Source organism: Gouania willdenowi, chromosome 17 (genome assembly GCF_900634775.1).
Source record: "Gouania willdenowi chromosome 17, fGouWil2.1, whole genome shotgun sequence".
NCBI classification, from domain to species: domain Eukaryota; kingdom Metazoa; phylum Chordata; class Actinopteri; order Blenniiformes; family Gobiesocidae; genus Gouania; species Gouania willdenowi.
Genome location: NC_041060.1, coordinates 21,028,645 through 21,046,681, shown reverse-complemented (window position 1 = coordinate 21,046,681; position 18,037 = coordinate 21,028,645). Strand labels below are relative to the sequence as shown.

Sequence of the window (18,037 nt, the reverse complement as noted above, 5' to 3'; positions counted from 1 at the left end):
GCTTTGTTACCTCTCTTTGTAGCCGATGAAGATCTGATAAAGATTTAAGGCGTTTTTGTTCAGGATGGAGTCCTGCAAGTCAGCCATCAAGTTCTTATGAACTTTAACCAAGTCCTGCGTCACACGAGAAAACCATCAGTGGGGAATCAGATGAATTATCACTTGAAGAGTAAAGTAGGTGGGACTCACGGGTATGTTGAGGAAAACTTTGTCTATTTCTGCCACAGAGAAGAATTTTTTCAGGGGATTCAAGAAATACTGAAGAGGGGGAAAAACACAATAAGGGAGGACATTACGGCAGCTTTTTTTTTAATACTAATTACTTAACCCTCCTATTCAAATATTACAAACACATTTTGCCTCCATAATATTATTTACCAAGACTTTGTGTCAAGCACTTTGTTTATTTGTTGAATACAAAAAAAAAACCCTTGATAATAAAACCTTGACCTGTTCTCTAGCGCCACCATCAGGGCAAACTTTTAAATTAGAATTAATTTATATGAGTTATAAATATATATACATACATACATATATATATACTGTATATATAGGTAAATTAGTTTTCAATCAAATATTTTCTAATTTGGGTGCACATTCATGACTCTCGCAGAATGAACCATATTGTTTGATGTTGATGACCCCCTTTTTCTTTTCATAAACATATTTATTTACTTGTTTTTACCTCTTTTTTGTAACATATTCGGGGTTATTCATTTTAAACTGCTCTGTCTCAGACACATTCTCCCCTAAGTCACTTTCACTGTGAAAGAGCTGACAGACAGAGACAATTTTTACACAGCTACAACAGATTGGGGTCTAATTGACCCTCGAGGAACACCAATGCGTGCAATATGTGTTCATCACATTGAAAAAAAATCATCATGATAATTTAATCAAATTGGGAAAAGTCATGAAATATGAATATACAGTATATTTATATATATAAACATTAAATGGGGTCGAATTGACCCCAAGGATAATAGAAGGGTTAAAGCCCCTATTACGTGTTTTTGGAAATGATATACAATTTACATGACAATGAAGGCTCTACTTTAACAATGAAATTCAACACTCTCCACTTTGACATTTCCTTAAGAAAAAATGTCTTAAAACTCATCTAAGACAAATGAAAACTGAAGTTCAGAGGAGAAGTGAGAAGCTAAACTTTGTTCAGAATAAAGAATGAGTTTCAGTACCTTCTCGATGGACTCCAGGGTCTCCGTGTATTTCTCCTCTGTCTGTTTGATCTCAGCGAGGCAGCAGCTTCTGACGTCCAGCTCCGCCTCCTTCTAGAACCACAGGTATCCTTAAAAAAAACCACGCCCGCTGGGAGACACCTTACTTTGTATTATCACACTTTATTCTTTAATCTTTCATGAGATTTATTTTTTTTTCTCTGCATTTTAACTGAGCAATGCTAACGTTGTATTTCGTCAAAAAGCTTTGAATAGTTTTGAATGTTCAGGAAACTGTTGAATTTACGAGAATGAGTTCAATTTAAAAGCAAAAGCAGAGAAATTTACAAAGCTCCCAAAGCGGGGAAGTCAAACTCATTTTAGGTCAGGTAGCAAATATGATCCGGTTTGATCCCAACTGAGCTGGACCAGAAAAACACAGATTTTTGTCGTTAATTTTAACAATATCTTGCAGGTTGGAGGTCCACTGATTGGCTCTTCAAAATGTATTTCAACAAAAAAATTAATCAACGGATCAAACAATTTAAAAGTTTGTATTTTGTTAATTCTTAAGCTTATTTGGATTCAGTTTCCCCAAATGTTTTGTAAGAATAAATGTAAAATTTGCTATTTATTATTTTTAATAATGAAATATTGTTTTAGTGATTCTGATGAACAAAACAATGAGTCACACTTATTTATGAAATACAAATACCTTGAAAACAATGCATATTTAGGTTCTTAACCAACTTTCAGCATGGTTACATTAGACTTGCACATGTAAAAAAAAATGTGTATATTTCACTTACAATAACCCAAGTTTCAAGTATCAATACATTTTCTTCAAAATTCCTTCAATTTGCAAGCAAACTTTTCAGATTTTTTTTTTTTTTGTAATTTGCAGGCATGTTGTGGGATTCTTTTTGAGAAAAGTGTCGGTGACAGTTTAAAAAAAAAAAATCAAAAATAGTTCCTGCAACAGTTTCTGATTAAATATTAGTCCAATCACGTGATTATGTGCAGAAAAAATACTGCAATCCCCCGCAAATATCATACATTTCATTGTATTTGAAGAAAAAAAAATCAGATCCATAGAAATACAAAAATATGACATTATTTACAGTAAATGTTATATTTCACTACACTGACAAACATATGTGCACTGCCTTTAGGTTTCTTTTGCAAGCAGGCAAAGTATAAAAATAAAAATGTACACGATTTATATTTGTTAGGTGCTGCAAAAGTGACATCACATTACATTCTCCAACTCTTCCTACTGTAATGAAATAATGAGATTCATCTTTATAGATAATGTCAATATAATGTTACATCTATTAATAAAGACACACATCTCACATGAAGGCTTTGCAGAATTAGTCACTTTAAAAACAGGTCACATGCTGCAGGAAAAATCTCCCACAGCTCCCCAACAAACCCGTTTCATCCTATTGAAGTACCAACAGGACATTTCTATCTCTATGTTTGCTTTGTTTGGTGTAAAAATCATTCAATTTCTTCTTTAGGCCCCATCGCTCCCATATGGGCCATTACTTGTCTCCTTCATTACTAATTCAGCCTCAGTCAGAGCTGGTAACCTCCAGTGCTTTAGCATTAACCTTCCACAGACATGGAGGCAATGCGGTCTTCATCAACATCAGTATATATTGCATTAAAAAAAGATTGACATAGGATGCATCAGTGAGATTTTTTTTACTAGAATAAGGGAGGTGGGAATTTAGAGGAATTGGGAATTAAATTGTGTGATGCAACATTTTACTGTACCAGAGGTTGGTGCTCCTCTGTCCTCATGAGGTCTTCATAGATCTCTCCACTGGCATAGTCTTCCTCTAGCCCGTAGACTGCTGCGTACAAGTCATCCTCATCCTCAGGGACAGTCTCACTATCACACACACACACACACAGAAATATCCAGTCTGGAAAGTCTTGATTATCCACGACTAACATTTGCTTCAGTTTTCATGTGAATAAGATTAAAGGGTTGAGTTTAAACCTAGCAGGATAGCATAATTTAGCTTGCAAGATATTCCTGAATATGGGTGCGACTTCCTGTTTCACAAATAAATACATATCAATTAAAGCTGCAGTTTGCAGAATCCTGAGACTGGAATGAAATCAACCACGCTCCCCCCTCCCCTCCCTGTTTCGAATTCACCGCTATTCTTGTGAACGCGTACAACTGTGGACCTCTCTGCAACTTTTTTTCTCAATAGAATCTAGTGACAAATGTAAGGACTTTATCTTGTGTTATTGAAGAGTTTTCTGATGTTTTAGAGACTCAGACATGAAAGCTTGTATACTGTACTCAATTTGCAGCAGTGATACCAGCTGCAGGTCAGAGCAGACGCACACCACTCCATGTCTAGACTGCAAATGAATTGCACTTGCTCTTTCCACCTCAGATATGCTTCTCTGTGCATTCACACCGAATGCGACTTCAGCAACTCTGGCGACTAGATTACATTCAAAATAATTGTTAATGATGCAACGTCAAGTGAGCTCCCTTCAAGTGATGTGACTCGCACGTATCCAGTGGCTCAATCGTGCGATCCCAGTTGCTGGAAGTTGCTCAAAGTTCAAAATGTTGAACTTTTCAAGTGACTTCGAGGGACGCGGTGTCACGGCATCCAATCGGCAATGAGTTTCTTCCCACGTCCCCCGGTTGTCCCATCACTGGGGTAGATGAAGCAAGCAAAAAGCGTGACTATGTTCAAGCGACTCATCATGGGCAATTTAAGGAACTACAGTCGCTATTACCACTCTCCCTCTGACACCAGTAAGTCGAGCAGAATGCACAAGGTCACGGACGGCCGCTTTGAGAACACATGCAGAACTCCGCAGAGTCCATTCTGCATATGTTCCACGCAAATATGTTTGGGCCTTTAGACTGTTGCTTCTCCACGTCAGTCTTCTTCTTTTGCCTTGCTTTGCTGTGTAACCGTTCTGCCTAACACCGCAATGGGGACCTTTTTTTGCTGGACGTGAACGTACATTGACTGTAGTCAAGCAGCCAACAGTAACTCCCAAAACAGCTCATGGAGCACTCGGTTTGTAAAAAAATCCCTGATTTGGCTGAAAAGGAGCATGTTTTCTAAATATTGAATACAGAGCTGAACGAAGGAGCAGAGATCCAATGTCCTCTCAGAACACTTCGAATTACAATATGCTCAAAGGTTATAAAGGATTTTTGACCAAATAAAGCCAGAAAAACTTACATACTGCAGCTTTAATAGGCTTTCTAGGGTTGAACACACCTTGCCATATACACAAGGTCTGCTTCTAGCCCAGAGGTGGGCAACACCTGTCCTCCAGGGCCGGATTCCTGAGACTAGAAGTGTCCCTGCCAACATGCTCGAATCAAATAAATGGCTCCTTATCGGGCTTCTGCAGAGCTTGATCACAACACATTGATTTCAACCAGTTGTGTTGGAGCAGGGACACATCTAGCCTTTCAAAATTAAAGCTCAAGAGACTAAAGAGTTTATAACGTCTGTTACAAAAACAAGATTGTTGGAAGAACTCCATCAATCCATCCATTTATCCATCTGAAATATTCACTCAAAAGCTCCAGATAAACATGAAATACAGAGTTAATTTCTCCCCATCTATCATTATTAGTGTCAAGCACTAACCTGTAGAAGTACTCATTTGTTTCCTCTGACAAAAACAGAGAAACAGTATCAGGCCTTTTACCAAAACCTGCAGGTGTCCAGACACCCGGAGAGCAGAGAGAGCTGGTTCTGCACCTGAGCAATAATCCTGTTCTGTCAAACTCAGTAATGGAGAGGCGCCTCATACTTACTCAATCATGTCCTCCAGATTGTTGTACACATCCTCGTCTTTGAGGCTCTCCTCTGTTGGAAATGGCCTGAAAGTGATAACGAAACAGCACACGATTCAAAAGAAGATAATGACGGCTGCTGAACTATATGGTCACAGACAGAAGATGAGAAATATATATTCAATATGTAGGATCCAAATGAGCATGATTCAGTTTTTTTTAAGCTGCATGTGCAATAGGAAAAATAATGTTAAAGTTTAAAACGTCTACAACTTCTAAAGTCACACAGACTATAATATTTCTATTAAAGATCAAAATGTGATCTATTTATTAAATTAATTATACATTCTGCATTCTACATTTCTGAATTGGTGACTTACTTGAATCCTCCTTGTTGAGCAATCATTGTATAGGACAGCCTTGAAAGTGTGTCCATCACCTGGTGAAACACGTTGGGGATAAATCATGATGGTGATCGGCTAAGAGACATTGAGTAGAGACAATCATCTCCAAGATGTCATGTAAGAAATGTAAAATCTCAACAGTTCCATTCAACATCTGTCTCATCCATCAGCTATTACATGAGAATCGTTTGAGGGTTTGCAGTGAGTTTAGTTGCTAAACACTAATATAAGTAAATATGACTTTATTAAGTTCACATGTACTGCAAATATGAAGCACATACAGTAAAAGCTGCAACGTCAACATCAATTGTGTTTGATGTATTTCCAATAAACAAAAGATGTGCACATTCATTCAAAAAAACACATTTATGATTCCTTGAAATACAATAAATGGAGAGCATGGATGTGACATAACTACGTTGACTCTGGGGCAACATTGTGCGTTGGATACTGCACATTTTCTTTAATATCCTTTTTATTTCTTGCGAAGGACCACACAAGGATGTATGTGAGCTACTGTTTATGTGCTATTATTGCAACTTCTGATGCACATCGGCACTTGTCAGCCTTTACTTTACACTCGGGTCCTGCAGCTGCTTTGCTCTGCACAACTGGAAAGAGCAGGAGAGAGAGTGGTCATTCCAACGTAAAAGATAGAGGGGATATTCTAGTGATTCTGAGGAGAAAAATTCCACCAGAGATGTGCGCAACATCAGATCCCAAAACAATGATGGAGCATCACCACCAGCCCATGCAGATCCTTCCTTCCTGATGAGTGGTTACTTCATTCCCATAGCTGCTTCACAGGGACTCATGATGAACATTACCAGAGTATACATTACCTCTAGTATACATAATGTTTTGATAATGCTTGCAATTAAAATTCAATACAAGTACCCTTACTTTTTATGATGTGTAATTACAGAACTCTCTCCTGGTCAGTTCTGATTAGACTGTCCTAAGCAGGCCAGATACCATCGTACACTGATAGCATTCAACAAGGTCTCTGTCTGAGGAGACTCCGCTATGTTATGACTACCGCTGACAACAACATACATAACCCTGAAAGCACTGAACAACAGCAGATTCACTGAGGCACACACACTGAAAGCTTCTTTACCTCTGAATCCAGACCGGTCTGTTCCCCAAAACTATAGGTTATTTACGTAACCCCGGTTCTCTGAGTAATAAAAGTGAGATGTCTCGCTATGGGATATTCGCCTCCGTGTCATACTTCAGAAACCCTATCTCATTACGGCAATCCTGATTGGCTGGTGAAATGTATTCATTCGCCGCAGGTAGTCCTGCCTACTATAATACAGCGCCATTCAAATAAGCCAACTTTTTCTCACTCATTTAGCAAGAAGGGCTGTCTGGTGAGACATCTCACTCATGTTACTCAGAGAACTGGGGTTATATAAATAACCTATTGTTCTCTTTCATAACATTCATTTTGATGTCTCACTATGGGATATGGTAGCTCCTTTATTGCAGACAAGCTTTTTGCGCGCTACACCAGCCCGCAGGGCGAGCATTGTACCAATCAGGACAGGAGAACCGCCCATGCCACACACGGAGAGGAGACATCCAACCGGTAAAACTGGATAAAAGTGCACTGACCTGCTTAGCTGACGCCAAAGCCAGCAGAAACACCGCTTTCAAGGACCCGGACCTATTCCACAGCCTCCAGGTGTAGCATCCATTCCCCGTAAAACAGTCTCCCCCTGGACAGCAGGCCCCTGCCTGCGTTCAGGGATGTGCGTCACCCTCAGCGGGAGGAAGCAACCACAACTCCACAGGATCAGCCTGCTTGCTAGCAGGTGCAATCCGCCCTGACAGTTGATGTATTTTTTTTATTTATTTATTCAGTTCATTTCCGACATGGTTGCAATCACAGAAATTCATTTTGACATTCAGAGCAGAATCACATAATTTATTTATTTATTTATTTATTTATTTATTTATTTTTTGTCTTTTTGCATGCCGGAAAGGGCGACGGAAAAAAGCATTATGCTTATCCAGATCCGTCCCCTGATTTTAACACAGATAATTTTACATCAAACCTCGTTTCTTCCCTTGTCAAACATTCTCATCTTCTTCATAAATTTCATCATTAACGCTTTTTTTTTTTTTTTTGTCCTTTTTTATGTGATGTGTTCTCGTCTGCAGTCATTGTTCCTGGTGTTACTCCTCTTCACTGTCCTTTTTCTCCGTATCTCCTCGAGCTTTCTTTTCCAGTCGTTGTTTACGTTCCTACAACTCTCCAAACGAAAAGTTCTTCTTCTTTCGGAGAACCTTCATATCCTCTGAGAGTCGCCTCAGCTTACGATCCATCAGAAAGGCACATGCACATACACATACCCACGTTATTAGCAGGCCAAAGATCATGACCCCTATCAGATAGATGTCCTCCACATCTTCCACTATCAACTGGGTGAGACAGAGCATCAGGCTTCTCCCTCGTACATCCGTGGCATATCCACTTGGGTATGTGTCCTTTGGACAAGCTGATTCGTGCTGTAGCAGTTTTCTCGTCGTGAAGATTTTGTCAATGGCGCTCAATGACCAGTTGATGAGTTCCATGTTGTTGCTGTAGAGTTCGATGAAGAGTTGACTTGAGATCTGTATGTGTGTAGAAATCTCCTCCGTGTTTTCTTTTCTTTCCAGATCTTCAACCCTCACATCCAGCGTTTTTATCTTTTCAGCATTCTTCACATTTTCTTTTTTCAGTACCTTGACATCATTCTCCACGGGTTTCAATGATTTCTCCAGGGCATTCCTTATGGACTCCATCTGCGTAGTTAGATCCTGTCTTAGGGACATGAGATCCTTTCTCATGTCCTGTCTCATGTTCTTAATCATTTCTTTAAGCTCTTCCATAGCCGGATCAGGTTCTGGTTCCGGTGGTGGCATTTGACTTGCTTTTTTTGTTGAAGGCATGGTCTGGGCTCAGTTTCCCCAGGCTCAGGTTGTCTTTGGTCCCCTTCAGATGCAGCTGTTCGCTGCTCGCTGTTAGTCAAGGTCGTGTTATCAGACGGGAGTATTGCACTCCCGGAGCCTCTGACAAACACGTCCGCACTCTTCCAGACACAGGAAGAGTACGCTACTGTGGTCGTATTGTCCGTCCTTACAGGACATGGTGGCCCGTGAGGAACGGAAGGAATTGCCTCAGCGAAAGAAACACCGCTGAGAGTTCAAAGTAATTGATGGAGTGCTGGAGGCACACATCCCAGCGACCTCTCAGTAATCGCCCCCGGGCCGGAGTGATGAAGGTGTCGTCTTCCTTTTCCTCCTCTGATATGAGGAGTACAAGGGCAACATCTTCATCTCCGCACAGTCCAGTCAGATGACGTCTTCCTCCAACGGAGGAACGGTGGCGAGGTCAAGCCGGGAGCCCCAGCTGGAACCAAGCCTCACTGCGGGCTCCACACAAGTCCCAGTTTTCATCTCCGTTGCAACGAGGGTGCTGTAGGCAGGAAGATACGGGTCCTGTTGAGACTGCTGACTTGCACGCCAGCCATCTACAGAGGCTCTTTACCGCAAAACGGTGCAAAGGAGGCAGAAGCCGGGGGAATGGAGGGCCCACCGGGCGCGTTCCAACCCAAGGCACCCTGAGCAGACCTGGTGTGTGTCTTGGCCCAATAACCTGTTCCCAAACCTGCAGAGGCGAACCTCCAGATCCCCTGGTGTGAGGGGCCTTGTTGTTTATCTTCTTATCTGTGCTGGTGTGCAGGCAGAAAAAAGTGGTTAGCTAGCGCTGGCACGTGGCTGCTAGCTGCTAAGCTAACCGAGGACCGTTAGGAGGCGAGGTCGGTGTTGTAACCAAGCCGCTAACTGGTGTGTTGCGTCCGGTGCTCGACAACCACAGTTAAAAAAAACTGAAAAAACATAAAGCAGCAGCGTCCAATGACGGAATCCAAAAAGGGTCCACTTGTAGACAGTTAAACTGCTGCAACGCAAGATAGCTCTGAATGAGAAGAGGTTTTTGAATGGCAGTGTATTCACCGCCCACTCTCCTTATGGTAGGCAGGACTATCTGCGGTGGATGAATACATTTCACCAGCCAATCAGGAAAGGTGTAATGAGATAGGGCTTCTGAGATATAACGCAGAGGCATATATCCCATAGTGAGACATTGAAACAAATGTTATGAAAGACAACCCTTTGACCAAATAAACCCTGTGTCTGCATCTGACCAGCAACCCTAAAACTTGACTCAGTCTCATCCAAACTACCTAAAACATTTTCAAAATGTGTATTGGCACACTATTGTTTGTAAAACACATCTCTAGATCTTCCTATTCTGAGATTTTGTAAACTACCGGTAATACTGCATATCTAAAGCTGCTAGTGACAATAACGTAGTGTAGCACTTATAGATCAATAAATCAAAGTCAAGAAATTGTCATGGTTACAGTTTCCATCCTTGATGTCTCCCTTTTGTCCCTGTATGTCTCCATCTCCTGCGTGTTGCTTCTGGTTGCCTACGTCTCCGAGTCTGCCTATCTTTGTATGTGTCTTGTTAATTGGTCACACCAGATTATCATCAGTCAGTCTATGTTTGCGCTTAGGTGTAGTCCAGTCTAGTTAGTTTAGTCTGTCTATTGCGTTCAGTGTGAGTTTCTGTTTGTTTTGTGATGTCGTTCTTCCGGAGAAGTCACGTAGACAAATGCATAAAAGTGTTTTTACTTCATTCTTACCGTGATTTATTGTGTTTGGCCCCAAGCACTCTACCAAAGTGACTTCCCGACACATTTTCGGTGCTTTCACAAACTGAAAGTTGCAGCAAAACAATAACAGATGATGCTTATTTTGGGGCTATTTCGAGATCCCAAACTGTATCTCGAATATCTTGCAGAGTGAGGCGATGTCACAGGTAACCTACTAGAACAAAAATGTTGTCAAGTGAATCACTGACCTCCTTGTCTGGAGAAGAAACACAAATTATTCTATGCATCCGTTATAGGGGCTTTTTATCCAACAATGCAGTGCGCAAAACTTTTCCGACAATTTCAATGAACCAAGTGTTTACAGTGTAGATCAAGAAAACTTTCGAGTGACAATTTCAACCTTTTGCAACTTTTATTGAAACAAACAACCTTTGACTTGTTTATCTTCTATTCCAAGCAACTTTAATTATTGCTTTACAAGCATTATTAGAACTTAAATGTCAAACATTTGAAACAATAACTGTTTGTGTAAATATCAAGGACTTGTTTGAAAGACTACATTCTGTCATCATACTTGCAAAGAAAGAGAAGCATAACCAAAATGTTGAATGCATTTGAGGCTGAGGAAGGACAGACAGACATAAATGACCTAAACAATCACTACTTTGGCCTCTGGGCTGCTGCATACAATGGACCTGGTAGTAACTCAGCAGTAGAATGTAGGTTAGCCTGCTCCCATTAGATATTCAATGAAATAAGGCTCAGTTTATGGGCAGAGTTGGCACAACTCCTCCCCAAGTGGATTAGACTGGCTGAGATTTTAGATGTTCCCTGGTGGATGTTTCTGGAAAATACGAGGTTGATTGAGCATTTCTGGTTCAGCCGTACAGCAGCTGTTGGTACTCGTCCAATGTAACTGCCCAAGCCTACACACGCCCAAACACTTCTGTAAAGACCGGGGGAGGAAATGTCATGATGTAGTCTAATTTTCCCCTGTTCCAAAATCATGTTGGAGTGATAGACATCTCTTTAACATGAGATTATACATGCTGGCATAGATGTGCTGTGCATATTTGCAGGCAGTACTTCCCCTGTGGGATTATCAGGAGGCGGATTAACTGGAAGCTTCTTTTAGAGCATAACTCACTGAATTAAAAGAAAAGGAAACTGTTTTCAGAGGTCACTCACTGCACTTTAACACATATAACCTCTCTATTTCCACCACTGATAAGCAAATAAGGTTATGGATAATTGTGGCCACATGCCAAATTTCTTAGTAAACGGATACAGATACACAGTTTTAAACTCTGGGATACACAGTTAGTTACCTGTAAGTAGCTCGTAGTGATGATCATTTACTTTCTAAAGACTTTATCTATACCTGTATATATGTTGGCGTTACCTTTCCAAAGTCTCGAACGTCAAAGAGATCAAAGGCTTCGAACAAGTCACTCTTCTTCATCCCAAACACGTCGCTGCAAGAAGTCAGGAAAGTCCGAATATTCTTCAAGCACAGAAACTGCCAAAGAGTGAAGACAGACTCTCATTTATTCATACAACACGATTACACATCTGATTATATCAACAGAAATGTCTTAATAAAATGCTTATATTTCATATGGTTTATGGATAATTATATATTCTTCATTTTACCTTTAATTTACTTGATTGAAATTGTACTCAAAATACTCAAGTACAAGTAAAAAATAGCTAAATTAAATAGAACTCTACCGCTAATAAATCTTGCCACGGTTCCCTTGTATACAGGAGACATTAATGATTTTAATTCAATTCAAATTAAAACAATTCAATGCTGTTTTGGAGCTGTGCATTACGTTGAATCTGGTTGGTCGGCTATAATGTGATGCATTTGACTGTTGTCTGGTCATTTTATTTTTTCTAGTTTCACAACGTCCATTGATCATTTTAAAAGGAAAAAAATAATAATTTACTCAGTCAAGATTGGGTGTAGAAATGTATCAAATTACTTTACTTCTTTTAAAACGTACTTAAAGGCACACCGCAGACTTTGTGGGCCAAAGAGTTGACCCATATCAGTTATTTTAAATGATTCCTCAGGCCAATATACAGCACCTGACAATATCAATGATCCGAGCGGGGCTCTCCCTCTTGAAATACCGACTTTGTAAGTTTGGAGAGACGGACCGTCTTTGGCCAGGTCATGTGACCTGAAGAATGCCTGGAGAACGTATCACTTCACGACAGTCACGTGACCACAGGCTCGGATATACTCATTGGGCTGAGGCTTTTGCTAGTATTTTTCTGCCTGTTTGACTCAATCATGGCCGAGGCAAGCAAAAAGTTTAAAACAGCTTCTGAGGAGGCTAAAAAGACGCCGCCGAGACCCGGCCCGCCTTCCACCCGGTGGCGGATGCCGCCCCACGCACGCTGGGTTGCCCATCCCCCATCCGCCCCTACGACGCCCGGCGAAGGGGGCCGACAACAGCAGGGAAGCCAGAGAGTAGAAGGGGAGCGACTTCGATGTGGTGAGGAGGGCTGAGCAGCGGGGCCTCCGGCGGCGGGGAGAGGAGGGCGGCGGCGGCTGCTCTTCCAGCTGCGGCGCGAGCCCTGCCCCGCTTCGCACCCCATCCTAACCGACCCAGCCCTTAGAGCCAATCCTTATCCCAAAGTTACAGGTCAACTACTGTCTGCATACACAATCAAAAGACAAGGGAGGCTGGCGCGACTGACTGATTTTTACGACAGTACTGCAGCGCTTGTGGCCATTAGGGGGCGCTTGACGTGAAAGTTACAGGTCTAGCGCCCCTAGTGGCGAAAAGTTACACAGTGTGCCTTTAAGTTCAAGTAAAATTACTTATTTTAGAAATATACTCAAAAAAGAACAAGCACCCATAAAAGCAACTCAATTAGAGTAACGTGAGTACTTGTAATCAGTTATTTTCACCTCTGTTATTTAGCTGAGTGTTTGGACACAGAATGATTGCTGGTTCACTGTTAATGTTAACCTCCTCATGTGCTGCTGTGTTTTGTCCCGTTTTCTTTGTTTTTTTTGGATTTGTTTTTTGTTAGTTTCATTATTAAACATGAACTAGTTTTATGAACGCTAAGCCCGTCGGCCTCTCTTCATGCACGTGGGTCGTCCACCACATCTACAAGGTGTGACGAAGTATGATCAAGTGACCAAAAATGTAGGTTCCTGTCGAGTATAACTGTAGGACTTTTAACATAACAATTCAGTGACTATGTTTTTTTCTTCCAAAATCCACGTTTACGAATGATGTGACATTTCCTTCTGATTGAGGGAGAGTGACAACTGTGACAAGCATTGATTTTACTTTTCTCACTGAAGAGCTATAAATAGCATATAGCACATTTCAACATTAATTCAAAGTTTTATCATGTAAAATTTTCCGACATGCACTGCAGGCAACAACTGAAAGGTAACTGTAAAGAAAAAGCAACACTTTAAATTAGGAGAAAAACATTAGTGTTTATAAATTATGACAAGGTTTTGGGGCAGAATTCTAAAAAGAAAACTAAAAGCTAACTAGCTTGTTATCACATAGCTAACTCAGGTAAAACCTCAATTTGGTCTTCAATCTGACACATTTTAAATATATATATTAGATTTCTTAAATATTCTATGATTGCTATTAATGAAAAAACTATGTTTACAATATTCAACTAACGTTTACGATTTCCTGATGTGCATTTTGCTTTTCCTTTTTGTCTTTTTTTCCCAAACCAATTTCCAATTTTTTGCATTGTGAATTTATATTACTCTTAATATATAATGTACTGACTAAGTGATTTGCCATAAAGTGAAGTAGCAGTGATATTGTGGACAATAGATAGGCATCGTTTGATGGCATCAGGTCATCACGGAGACGCCTGTAATCACTCCAGCAGTCTCTGGAGCCTCGTGGGAAGGAAGTGCACAGACATGACTCCGAGCTCTGAATATTGGTACAACTCTGGATCTCCGATTATTATTATTTTAATTCTATTTATCATATTATCAGACGTCCCTCAAGAAAAAAACACAACAATAACATGCTACTGTCATTGTTTTGTGAAAATAAAATAGTGAAGATTCATATATTTTGTCCATTTTACTTGGTGCTACATGTGAAAAATTGATATAACTATAGCACTTATGTGCGCAATTTCCTCACACTACACTGAACTTTTGTCCCCCACCCTATTGCCTTCCTGCTCGTTTCCCATTTCCATGAGTTCAGGTCAGCAGGGCATAATGAAAGTGCCATTAGAAATCAGAAGCCCATTGACACACACGTCTTTCTTGACCACACTCAGATGGCCTATAGCTGCAGGCTATGGCTATATCCATTGTTTGGCACATTAAGCTCTCGATTTTCTTTCACTGTCTATCACATAGAATTAAAAAAAAAAACAGTAGATGTGAACAGACAGACAGCATAAAGGAGAACAGAATGCAAGCAACTGTATGGCCATAGAGCAGAATTAGATGAATTAGTATTTAAATATCTGTTGTTAAATTAACATATTTTTCTACATTAAGCAATAATATCCGACAGCAGTTTAAGCCTAACTGTGCAAACTCCTGCCACCTACTGACATAAAGAAGTATTTTAATTACACATAAAGGCAGTGAATGCATTAAATCAGGATTGCAGCATGAAAACATGTTGACTGATGAACTAAAATGTTGTGTTTTTTGGGGTTTTATGTCACATTACGGTCACATTTTTGTGTTCATAACATTCCACTTGGAAATAATATAAACAAAGGTGAGGGGCTTCATAAATGATTAAGCTTATCTTGCATATGTTTGTGTATTTTGTGGTTTTAAGCTCAACCTGACTCCAAACTGCAGCTCAGATTGCAGCAGTTTCCTCACTGATGGGTGGATCAAAGTAAGGATTTTTATCAGGCCTCTCCCCTGGTTGTGAGAGAAATGACTGCATGACTAAAGGTCAGGGCCTGTACCTCAGCTTGGACACTAAGAAACAAATGCTTCTCTTAAATAAAGCAGCAACAGAAAATACACAACAGGGGGAAAAATACTGGATTTCATAATACATTAGTTAAGATAAGGTTGGCCTTAATACATACATACAGCTGCTTATATGTTGACACGAGAGATTATGGGGTTGACTGAAGTCCGGCAAAGATCCACTGTGACACTCGTTACTCATTTTTTATAGTCAGTTTTTTGGTTTTTTATCCTAATGATCTAATACACACCAGATTGTTATGGTTTGTTGTTTTTATTTATATAGATGGTTTTCACCTACTTCACGTTCTGGGCAGTAACCCTGATGCGTGGCCATATTGGAGGCACTCGGAGGTAAACACTGCGATGGATAAATGTCCGAAACCACAGAAAAGCTCCTCGAAATGCGTTACAGATGCAAAGGCATACAGGGAATGACTTGGTCCACACAGGAAAGGGCATGATATTTGGAAAAGTTACGATTTATTGGTGGTACAGATCCATGTGAGTCGGCTTCCTTGTCTTGGATCAATGAAGACCCGGAGAGCCTTCTATTATGTATCCTGATTTCGTCAATCTGGATTTCACAAGCCTGGTTTTAAACCAAACCCAATCTGGGTCGTCGTTTTGATAAAGGTCAGACCTTTTACCTGGAATACAACGAACGAGAAATAGAGCATATATTAGCTCTATATTTTAAGAAGAGTGTTGCTAGTGTAGCAGGCTATTAAATGTGATTATATTAAGTCAATAATGCTACACTTGATATGAATTATATTCTCATCATCACACTTGAAAATGAGTGAAGAGCCGCTGATATCAACAATTCACTAACCTGATCGTGTCCAGATTTTTGCTTCGTAGATTCTGGTTTAGCTTCACTAGCCACAAGCGCCTCCTTTCCTCTGATAACTTTTGACATTGTTCTCCCTGATTTATTGTAACTTTTGGCAATCTATAAAACTCCACATGATTTTCACGGTCTGACCGATTGGTACAGCCAAAAAACACGGCAACAATTCACCATTTCCTTTCACTCAATGTTCGGCATCTGCTTTGTTTACCTGCTGAGTACCTCCAATAAGGCGACTTCTGGTTTGATGACGCGTTGTGCAAACCCTTTATTCCTATGAGTATAAAATTAAAATGTCCTACTCACAGTACTCATAGTAAGTATGTGAAAATATCCAGTCAAATAGATGCATGTATATTTTGTCTTTTTCCATTCTTAAAATATTGCATTGTATCGTTATTATGAGCCCATTATCGTCTATTGTATCGATAACTCAGTGTATTGTCCCACCCCTATGAATTTACATTTAAACGATGAAATAACAAAACACGTAGGAATAGCATTACCTATAATTCACATTATATATATATATATTTAAATCAGCGATTCTCAACTGGTGAGTCGGGGAACTATACTGGGTGGATCACGGTCACGGACTGGTCAAAAATGAATAAATACTTAATGTCTCTCATGTTGGACTTGTCTTTTATTTTGAAAGTGTCAGGGCAAAAATTGTTAGTTATGTTTATTAACTTATTTACTCATAGACCTTATTCTTTTTAAGGCTTTAAGTTGAGACTTTTCATTTCTGCTGTCTCATGTTTTCTGCTCTCTTCTCGAGGTCAACTTCCCAAAACACATCTTATCCCTCAGACACAGTGGCATCACACACTCACATGCCTACACACACTCACATAGTCACACATACACACCCAATACACATCCATTCATACACACAAACACCATACACGCACACACCTCCAACACTCACGACAATCAGGAGATACCAGAGAACTGGTTGTTTTGACCCAAAGAAGAAACTGTCTCTTTTCACCCTCTTCTTTCACCTCCTCTGTCCTCTTTATCTCCTGGGGGGAGGAGGGAGGGGGACTGAGGGGGAATATACGTGATGAGTTAGAACTGTGGGCCACTCGATCATCGGACGTCCGCCCGGGCGGTCACTAATTTTGTCCATCTTTGCACTCTTTTTTATTTAGTTTTATAATAAACCTTTTTTATAAAATCATCAATGCCTCGCCTGGACTCCATCACTCAACCAGAGCAATAAATCATGCCTCCAAATGAGGTCAACCGCAAATTTGCCGTAACAAAAGAAACTTTTCTTTTGACAGGCATGACGTGAAATGCATGTTGCACATATAAATATATAAATTTATGTTGTAAAAAAAAAAAAAGGTTATATATGTGTTTTCAACTTTTTTTTTTAAAAAAAAACGAAAAAACAATTTTGTTTAAAAGTGGGTTGCAATTTAATGACAGTGGCGAAATGTGGGTCCTAGGTTGAGACCAGATGAGAACCCCTGCTTTAAATGACCAATGCAGATCAAATAAAAACTTGATTTTTGTCAAATTAAAACAGCTAGACACATGACAAGCCTTATTAGCCCATGTGCAATTTGAACACTTTATTTAATGTGCATAATTAGGCTATATTAAATTAAGACAACAGATTTACATGTTGTGCCTGAGCTGCTTTAACATCATTTTTCCATGACCCTGGACCTGTATAGACTACTCCTTGAAGACTCAAGGCATGCTTATTTATCCATTCATGATCCAGGTGAGTGTACCTGAGACATCTGCGGCCTGAGGTTGATCTCTTTCAGGTTGATGGTGTGGGGTCTCAGGTTGTTGAGCAGTTGGCACAGCAGCACTCCGTCCCTCAGGGTCTGAGCCAGGTCGAACACCTGCGCCGTACCCGCCGTCACCCTGTGGTTCTCCGGCAGGACTTTGCAGCTGATCAGCCACATGGCGCACTGCCTCCAGTCCTCCATGTAGACAGAGAATAGAGTCACGGAGGATCAAGGGATGGAATGAAAAAGTCGATCCTTAATTTGAGTGTCCTGCGCACAGCATGTTGGAAGGTGCGTCCTGCGCGCACCGCGCGGCTTTCTGAGCTCCAGCTCCAGCCTGTGCCTCTGCGGGGCGCTCAGAGCGCTTAGGGCTGGATGGGGGGGTGGACGCTTTCTTTTCCTCCTCCATTTATTTCCCA

The 18,037-nt window shown here is 40.5% G+C and overlaps 1 protein-coding gene across 4 annotated transcripts in view; it reads right to left on the bottom strand.

Moving 5' to 3' along the window:
• Nucleotides 1–18,031, bottom strand: part of LOC114479567 (guanine nucleotide exchange factor VAV3-like) — a 60,568-nt gene extending 42,537 nt beyond the window's left edge. For 2 of the 4 annotated variants that reach the window (XM_028473309.1, XM_028473311.1), the window contains exons 1-8: nt 17,616–18,031; nt 11,454–11,570; nt 5,358–5,416; nt 4,999–5,064; nt 2,961–3,078; nt 1,200–1,292; nt 190–258; nt 11–114 (exon numbers count right to left, since the gene is read on the bottom strand). In XM_028473309.1, the coding sequence (XP_028329110.1) occupies nt 11–114; nt 190–258; nt 1,200–1,292; nt 2,961–3,078; nt 4,999–5,064; nt 5,358–5,416; nt 11,454–11,570; nt 17,616–17,819 (830 nt within the window). In that variant the 5' untranslated portion in view covers nt 17,820–18,031. The remainder of the gene's footprint in view (nt 1–10; nt 115–189; nt 259–1,199; nt 1,293–2,960; nt 3,079–4,998; nt 5,065–5,357; nt 5,417–11,453; nt 11,571–17,615) is intronic. The other 2 variants (XM_028473310.1, XM_028473312.1) reach the window with 1 other exon arrangement.
• Nucleotides 18,032–18,037: the final 6 nt, after the last annotated feature.